Here is an 8,469-nt window from a genome sequence, read left to right as displayed (position 1 = left end):
ATGTTATTTTCAATAAGCAGTACTTTTTTTTTTCTAAAGAAAAAAGATCCTATTCCTTTTTCTTGTAGCAATGTGGTGTGTCAATCCCTTAATTTTATAATTGGGTTTTTTTCTTCTATAAAGATTTGCAACCGAGGCTTCTAATTATTAATTGATGCAGGCACGAAACAGAAACTCAGATTATATGGCAAATCAATCAATCTATTTTACATATTACTATATTACAGTATATATTATATATTACTTATATATATAAAGTTAAAGGGGGATGATTCTCACACACTGTTTTTTGATCCTCACACACCAATTTACTTGAACTCCTCCCTAATAATAGGGTAAAAAGGTGTGTGAGAATCAAAAAATAGTGTGTGAGAATCATCCCCCAAAGTTAAACTACTAGTAGTAATTTAGTATTGGTATTTTAGATTGTGGCCACATGTAGAAATCTCCCTTTGTCGTTGTTTTGAAAGTCAACTTCATGTCAATTCTAATACGGAGTATTTTAATTGAAGGAGTCGAAAAATTTGGCTTCTATAATCATGTTTAAAGAAAGGTAATCAACATTTGGGTTGTCTGGTTTCAATCTCTATATAAATTATTGTTAAGCACATAGATATAAATTAAGAGGTATCTTGTGTTTTTAAGAATAAGCATAATATATTGGGAGTTCATTAAGTTATTTTTGTGAAACAATTATTGGCTCATAATGTAGTGGACTTAGACTGGACTTGGGCATATTTGATGGGCTGCTTAATTTTTGGCTTTAACCAGTTGACCATTTAGTGTCATATCGCTTTTAGAGCGAAAATAAACAAAAAATCCTACTAGTGTTTTTACAAAATTTTATATTAACACTCCAACCATTGTCCAACTTGGTAGTGAGTTATGCAAAAACGGGTCATATCAGTATCAGTAAACTTTTAAAAATTCGAGCGAAACTAAGTCTAACTAGACCTAAAATGTATCCTTTTTTTTAGTTTGGCACAAGGTCATACGTACACCACAAGTCCTAGAATCGAACTCTCTCCGAGTCGACCACGAACTCCCCAAGTTGGCCGAGAATGTCAGCCGTTGACCGAGTTGGGCACAGAGATCTCGGCTAGATCTAAACTGAGAACTCGGCCGGCCGAGTTGGCCGAGTTTTACAACACTGCGATCAACACATTTTATGTCGGGCTCACGATTATATTAGACACAAAATAGCCCAGCTACAATAGTAACAAAACAGTGCATCAAAACACTTGCATTACTTGCTACAATCCATAAAAAAGAAAACCCTAATAAATCCTACAACTTCCACCACTAAACAGATCCCCTTATCAAAAGCAAAGCACAATATTTTTACCCAAAAACCTGCTTCTACATTTCGTCAAGGGTAAAATCATAATTTTACTTTATGGTAATGTACCGATTTGTACCATGTTTAGCCCAGTAGCTTTTCAAGTCAACGGGCGACGATAGATCGTGACCTTGTGAAGCAAGCCGACTAATCAATCTCGTGAAAACCGATCCGCTCATTTTCCGACCACCAATTCGTGAATGACGTTTGTTCGGCATTTGAGGAAGCGGATATACAGATAAAGTAGTCGTGCAACACGAAGACTGCCAACCACCGCTTCCCCATTTATAGCACTGCCTTGCGACACCTGTACACGAGCAAATTGGACTCGGCATCGTTGTTTCATCAAAACTGATATGTTCCATTAACCCTAGTTCTTGCGCATCCCACTCAGCTTTCGAACCGTCAGTCGTAACATGTCGGTTCAAATCCTCTTTAACTGTCTTCTGTTTCTTAGTTCTAACAGTACTGGTCCCACCACGTGGTTTTGTCTCCTTAGTTATTCTAACAGGTTCAATAGTGGTTATTGGAAATGCTTCGGTTACATGTGGGTCCCGCATATACGAAGGTTGTACTTGTATAGCTTGGTGTAGGTTTCGTTTAGAGCCTCGTTGTTGAACGTACGCGTTCATAGTGGATTCTTGAAAACGTAATGCAGCAATGGCGTTATCTCTTTCTCTTATAGCATCGTTTCTATCAGAAATTGCGGCATCACGTTGTTGGATTGCCATGTCACGTTCCTCTAATGCCGATTTCTTTTCAGAGAGTGCTCGATCCCGCTCTTCGATAGCCGTATTTCTTTCGGTCACGATTTGCATTATTTTCTTATTCATTGACAGAGCATTTTGATCTTTCACTTGGTATTGAGGCATATTCCACTACAATTTTGAATTTTCACAACCCATTAAAACCAAATATATTATTACTAACACTAAACTTTGTATAAACAAAGGTAATAGTAAAAAAGATTTAAGCTTTTTACCTGAGAAGGAACACCTCGGTAGTAATCTACTCTATGGCGCACGTTTTCACGATGGTCACTGTCGTCCATCTTGATTAGCAAGAGTAATGGCTTACTAGGCCGATTCGTAACGCAAAGAAATCAGATTTAGTTATTTAAGATCATCTTGCCCTGAACCATGAACACCAAAAGCCATTCAAAGTCAGATTTAGATATGAACTGATGGTGTAAAATTGTACAAATAATTTACAAAAATTTGTCCGGCTTTCAAGAGGCCCCGTTTAAAAAAAGGCTAAAGCTAATTTAAATGATCTTTAAGTGATCTTTCTCAGCGGAGCTTAATTCAACCTAATTTAAATGTTCGAGACAACCATGCGATGTAATCTCTAGTCTCTACTAATCTTCTATTTACAGAGATGATCAACTAGCTATAATTTTACAGAAGAACAAAAGGCTAAAGCTTAAAAAACAAAACATAAAAAATTATAAATAAATGAAAAACAAAAATTAAAGCTCTTGTTAAACTAACTGTAAATCAAGTAGTTTTAAGTTTATACAGGTTTCATAAGGTGTGAAGTATTCTTCACAGATTGTTTTTTTTTTTTTTACATAACTAAAACAGTGCACAAAAATTTGCAATTATTCGTTTAGTCCAAAATAGCTCAGAAGTAATCATCGATCACAGGCAGACAGTTTCAGTGTAAATTAAACACTCTTACTTAAGCAGCGCAATAAGCACATGAACCAATTTCATACAAACTATACATCAAAGGAAATCTAATAAACAGAACCAGCATTATCAACCAAATAATGCAATGCTTGTTACCTTGAAAATTTGATTTGGTAACACGTCATACACTAACACAAATTGTGTTGCTACAATAAGAAGTTACTAAAATTCAGGCAACTGGATCATAACAGACTCAGGTAAAAGTGGGCCCGGGATAAAACGGTTTCGAAAACAAATGATCTCAGAAAAACCAACCCAAATTTTCAGTAGCACTTGGAGAATGTGTACTCGGTAGTCATCCCATACACCCAATTGCCAATTCATATGATAATTGCCAATTGACCCTATAGGGAGGTTTTACGGGATTCGTTCACGGACCTCTACACGGAACACTGCCCGAATGGATGTGTTCCCGGGTACCGTCGATCGAGTTCGGGTTTCCGCCCGAACGTGTGTGTTACGTGCAAATGATGAGGGTCGTTGAAATAAATGATCTACTAATACCAAAAAAAAAAAAAAAAAAAAAAAAAAACGCCCTTTAATAAAAAAAATCGCCAACAAAATGTACTCATCTATTTAAGAGAAAAAATATATCAATTTTGACTGATAATGGAGTACATGGCAAACAGTTAATTGGCCTGTTATTCCAAACTGGAACACAATTTTAATCTCTAGAACACAGAAAAGAAATACAAGTCTTAAAATCTGTAACTAGCATGGAAAAAAAAAATTCACTATAAAAGGTAAATCAACTACTATCTGAAGTTGCATTACAATTATAACATTTACAATTGGTTTTAGATTAGAACTTTAAAGACGACGAAAAAGTGGGTGATTAGGTTGCGAACTAATTATGTGTGAGCTAAATACGAACCGAGGACAGGAAAAGACGACGGCGGCAGCGGAGGACGGCGGGCGGAGGACGGCGAACAGACAATTACAATTAGGGTTTTTAATAGTGGAAACAGTGTGTAAATAGGTAGATGTTATCCAAATAAAAACAGAAAATAATAAAAAATAAAAATTGAAAATTGAAAATTCATAACAGATGGACTTACAGATAATGAGGAAGGAGATGATAATGTATCGCCGCCGGATGAAAACTTCTTTTTTTTTAATCAAATATATATACACGCCCAGAGAGAGAAAGAGAGAGAGAGTTCTAAGATTTTGCTCTCACAGTGTTTTAGATTTCATGTAGAGTATATGAGATGATATCATAATTCAAAGAATTATATTTTTATTTTTGTTATGTGTAAAAATAAAAGGTAACATATCAAGTACATAAAATAGAAATTATTTCAAAAATTACCAACTACGAAGTAAAATACTAAAGTATCTTTTATGTTTTCTTTTCATTCTGATAAATGAATGAATAAATGATAAATGAAATGAATTTCAATTTCAACTTTAACAACTTAAAAATAACAGTCTTTCACTTTAGAAGCCCCAAAAAAAAAAAAAAAAAAAAAAAAAAAAAAAAGAGAGAGAGAGAGAGTATCCAATGAGTCTAAAAACTAAGAGTCTTTTAACTTTAATGTGTCTGAAAGTAGAAAATTTTTGATGTTTTTGTTACTCCGTATTTTCTAAATTTTAGTAGTATCACAGGATTAATCAAAATCAAGAAGCTATTATAACTTCAACAAAGTAGCAGACAACTGTTCTAACCACATTCATATTTCAAAACTTATCGTAGGAACTTCATAGCTAGCGAAAAGACTTTCCCATGGCAAACATCATATAATATTGTTCACATTTATTTATTATTATATTATAGTTTGGCTTAAAAATAAGGTCTTATTAAGGTCTTCAAACAAAAACGAGCTTATACGAAAATACAAACATCTAACGTTTAAGCCTTTAAGCATAAAGATCGAGACCCCAGAACTTGGCAGGGTTATTGGTTCTGTATTTTCGGTCCTTGTTCTTGATGAGCTCCATATCCTCATTGCTCAATTCAAAGTCGAACACCTTGAAATTTTCTTCAAGTCGCTCTTGTTTTGAGGATTTAGGAATGATAATGGTGTTTCTTTGTATGCCCCACCGGAGAACCACCTGGGCGACAGTTTTCTTGTACTTCTCAGCTAAGGCCTAATCATACACAAAGATGAAAGTCAACCACTCATACAGAAAGATCAGTGTTCAATGCTGAAAATTAGTCTATTCAAACTTTAAAGTCAAAGATAGCATATAAGAAAGAGTATAATAAGCTAAAGAGAAACATACTTTGAGTTCTTGATCATCCAAGCAAGAAACTGAACCGAACCACTCTGTATTAGCCACTGAACCTCCGAGTGGGGTGTGAGCCGTAACTGCAATTCCGTGCTTCTGACAGAACTTAACAAGGGACTCGCGTTGAAAGTAAGGATGTGTTTCAATCTGGTTTACAGCAGGCTTTATTTTTGAGTAAGCTAAGCAATCTCTTGTCAAAAAAATGTCATAGTTGCTGCATTTAATAATACCAAAATTAGTCCTAATTAAAATGGCATTACATCCACTGTGTGGAAAACTTTCTACCAAATGAGTAGATATTGAATTATATAATATATTCACGGAAAACATTTATAAAACATGCTGTGGACTACATAAACTCTTGATGCTGAAATTCTATGGAACTTGTATCTTATTTTAGATATGATGTCTGGTGGTCCTAACTGATATAGAGTTTCATGCAGCTTCTCCTACTTTTGCTTTTGGTGTTTAAAAGTTAAAATAAAAAGAAGTAAACATTTGACAATATAAACTGGAACGCAAATATGATATTCAGAGTCAAATAAGATAATCCACAATTATAATTTCATATGACTAATCAAAAATTCAAGAGATAAGTGATTAAAAAGGTAAAGGTTTGAACTAAAAGCAAAATGTACATGGTGACTTGCGTTTCGAGTCAACTAAATCCTACAACTTTCAAAAATTTGACATTAATGTTGTTAGGCATTATGCAAATCTTCAGATGTCAACAGCTGCTGTGAGTTGAAGTTGCAATAATCAGTTCTGGGTTGGATCAGTATTTTTTGATGATAATATGGGTCAAAATATTAAGAAATTTGAATGAAGCCCATATCTAAGTAGCTTGATAAACAGAAAATTTTAAACTTCTACAGACGGTAAAATTAAAAGTATAACACATTAACCTGATTCCGATGCTGCGAACCAAGCCCAAGGAGACAGTTTCTTCCATAGCATGCCATGTAGTCTCTAAGGAAATGGTGGTGTCGATGTCCAAAACACCATCTTCATCCAAAGCACTATCAGTTGTACCAATCCCTGTAATAAGCAGAAAATCACATGCAGGTCACAATTTTTCATAACAAAATAATTGAAACTTTAGAATAGATATATAAGTATATAACCATAAAGGATATTACCAGTGTGCTTTGTTGCAATCGGAAAGTGAACAAGAAAGAGATCCAGATAGTCCAACCGAAGCTTTTTCAAGCTGGCTTTACAAGCCTCAACAACGTGTCCATGGTCTGAGTTCCACAGCTGAATTCCCGAAAACAAATAGAAAACATAAATAGCAATCCATAATATACGTTTTCATTGTCCATGATTACTTCTTTTAGTTAATAATTATTATACTAAACATGGTTATAATTAGTATTATAAAGAGGTACCCAACTGTTGATAACCTTTTTTGAAGAAAGAAAAGGTAATTTGAAAGGCTATGAACAGTTAAAAGTATGTTTTGAGTGTTAATTTAATTGTCCAACCTGTATCCTTTATAACTACCCAATTTTATACAGAACATAATCCAATCTGACCCATCTTAAATAAGTGTTTTGAAATTGTATCCCCTAATTGAAGTAAATAAATCACAAACCTTTGTAGTAATGAAGAGTTCCTCCCTCTTCACTAGTCCTGTCTTAAACGCCTCGGTTAATGCCTCCCCGACTTCCGTTTCGTTTTGGTAATCAGCTGCAAGAAGGTGGCCCATTAGAACATTGTGTCCAACATTCCAAAGAAAAGAGAAAAACCTTTTAAATAAAGTGACACTTGGGTAAATGCAAATGACGAAACAAGTTTTTATTCAACGTTCTGAAAATTTCAATTCTGAAAGAATGTGTGAACACAATCCGTGTCCATTTCCATTTTATTCAAAAATTGAAAACTCAAACTACAATGTTTGACCACCACTACATCAATATATGGAGATACATTCTGATTTTGGAAGTCAATGTTGTTAAACTTTAATGTACAGAACTGATAAAACCTTGAAGATGTTTTGTATTAAAAACTTTGGTTGAAACTTGCTTTTGAGGACCTCTATAAAGCAATCAAGTGAGTTAAGCATTTATGTTAACCTAATACTCACTATATATAGTAATCAACACATAATTAGCTTAAGCTAATCAATTAGTAAACTGTTAGGACTTGGGCAAAGGGATGGGATGCTTAACAGATAGAAGGTCAAATTATGCAACCCAAACAATTAAAAAACACTCCCAGAATACAAAAAACTCAGGTACCTAAACCTCAGTTAAATGCTCAATCAAAATATCAAAAAACAAATATACATATAAATCATTTAATCAAAATCAGAATCGTATAAGCCAGCAAATATTCCAAGAACTGGTCAAAGTTTCGAATTCAGAAAATGTTAGTCAATAAATACTCAAAACTTAGCAATTTTAATATCTCAATAGAACTAATTAATAAAACCTTGAAGCATTAAGTCGAAAAATTCACAATTTTTATTGATGCATCCGTGAATTTGTTAACATTGTTCAATAAAAGTTGAATCGGACACTTACAAAAAGATAAAATAGCGAGTTTGTAAATTCATCAAATTAAAATGTATAAACCCTAAAATAAAATTTAGGAAATATACCAGCACAATCGAAATGACGATAACCGATTTTGATAGCATTAATCAACAGATCTTTGATATCTTTGCCTTCCATACGCCAAACACCTAATCCGATGATTGGCATTTTGAACCCACTGTTTAGTGCAATCGCCATTTTTTAGTTTGATGAATTCACACGATTAGTTTGTGACTTTGTGCCGTCTGTTGTTTTGTGAGACTGCGTTTTGACTAGAGTTGTGTACTAGTGGCTTTTTATAGAGATTGTGGGTGACTGTTATCTATATTTGATCAACGGTCCAGATGCTGCAAAAGAAAATGACAATAATTTTCATATCTTTTTTAACAAACGCCATATCGAAATCAATCCTTTTAAAGGAATCAATTATTATTGGATTGGATTAGATTAGCAATTTAATTTTATTCCTTTTCCATATTTTTTTTTTTAACTATATATGATATATAGCAAGGTTGCAAAAAAAAAAACGTGAGACGGGGTGGAAACGGGGATAAGACAGACGTTGACTAAAGTTGACTTTTAAATATATAAGTATATAAATGTATATATGTGTACATATTTTAAAGACAACAACTTTAATTGATTAATTTGTATCCATAATCGCCATCAA

The 8,469-nt window shown here is 33.7% G+C and overlaps 2 protein-coding genes across 2 annotated transcripts; both read right to left on the bottom strand.

Moving 5' to 3' along the window:
• Positions 1-1,198: 1,198 nt before the first annotated feature.
• On the bottom strand, positions 1,199-4,146 carry LOC139852757 (protein BASIC PENTACYSTEINE4-like). The gene is made up of 3 exons (XM_071842087.1): positions 4,089-4,146; positions 2,322-2,471; positions 1,199-2,217 (listed from the first exon to the last, which is right to left on the bottom strand). Exons 2-3 carry the CDS (start codon positions 2,388-2,390, stop codon positions 1,390-1,392), a joined length of 897 nt encoding a protein of 298 aa, XP_071698188.1. The 5' UTR covers positions 2,391-2,471; positions 4,089-4,146; the 3' UTR covers positions 1,199-1,389.
• Positions 4,147-4,771: 625 nt separating this feature from the next.
• LOC139852157 (NADP-dependent D-sorbitol-6-phosphate dehydrogenase) lies at positions 4,772-8,078 on the bottom strand. Its single transcript, XM_071841383.1, has 6 exons — positions 7,865-8,078; positions 6,857-6,951; positions 6,402-6,519; positions 6,168-6,300; positions 5,257-5,476; positions 4,772-5,121 (listed from the first exon to the last, which is right to left on the bottom strand). Exons 1-6 carry the CDS (start codon positions 7,995-7,997, stop codon positions 4,891-4,893), a joined length of 930 nt encoding a protein of 309 aa, XP_071697484.1. The 5' UTR covers positions 7,998-8,078; the 3' UTR covers positions 4,772-4,890.
• Positions 8,079-8,469: the final 391 nt, after the last annotated feature.

Source organism: Rutidosis leptorrhynchoides, chromosome 6 (assembly GCF_046630445.1).
Source record: "Rutidosis leptorrhynchoides isolate AG116_Rl617_1_P2 chromosome 6, CSIRO_AGI_Rlap_v1, whole genome shotgun sequence".
NCBI classification, from domain to species: Eukaryota; Viridiplantae; Streptophyta; class Magnoliopsida; order Asterales; family Asteraceae; genus Rutidosis; species Rutidosis leptorrhynchoides.
Note: the sequence above shows the minus strand (reverse complement) of the source record. Positions and strands in the feature narration are given on the sequence as shown.

Excerpts from the sequence above, each read along its gene's own strand:
- LOC139852157 (XM_071841383.1), bottom strand. The coding sequence starts at position 7,997 with ATGGCGATTGCACTAAACAGTGGGTTCAAAATGCCAATCATCGGATTA. Across the intron at positions 6,952-7,864 it reads TCGTCATTTCGATTGTGCTG|CTGATTACCAAAACGAAACG; the intron begins GTATATTTCCTA and ends ACCTTCTTGCAG. Across the intron at positions 6,520-6,856 it reads AACTCTTCATTACTACAAAG|CTGTGGAACTCAGACCATGG; the intron begins GTTTGTGATTTA and ends TCGGGAATTCAG.
- LOC139852757 (XM_071842087.1), bottom strand. The coding sequence starts at position 2,390 with ATGGACGACAGTGACCATCGTGAAAACGTGCGCCATAGAGTAGATTAC. Across the intron at positions 2,218-2,321 it reads ACCGAGGTGTTCCTTCTCAG|TGGAATATGCCTCAATACCA; the intron begins GTAAAAAGCTTA and ends TCAAAATTGTAG.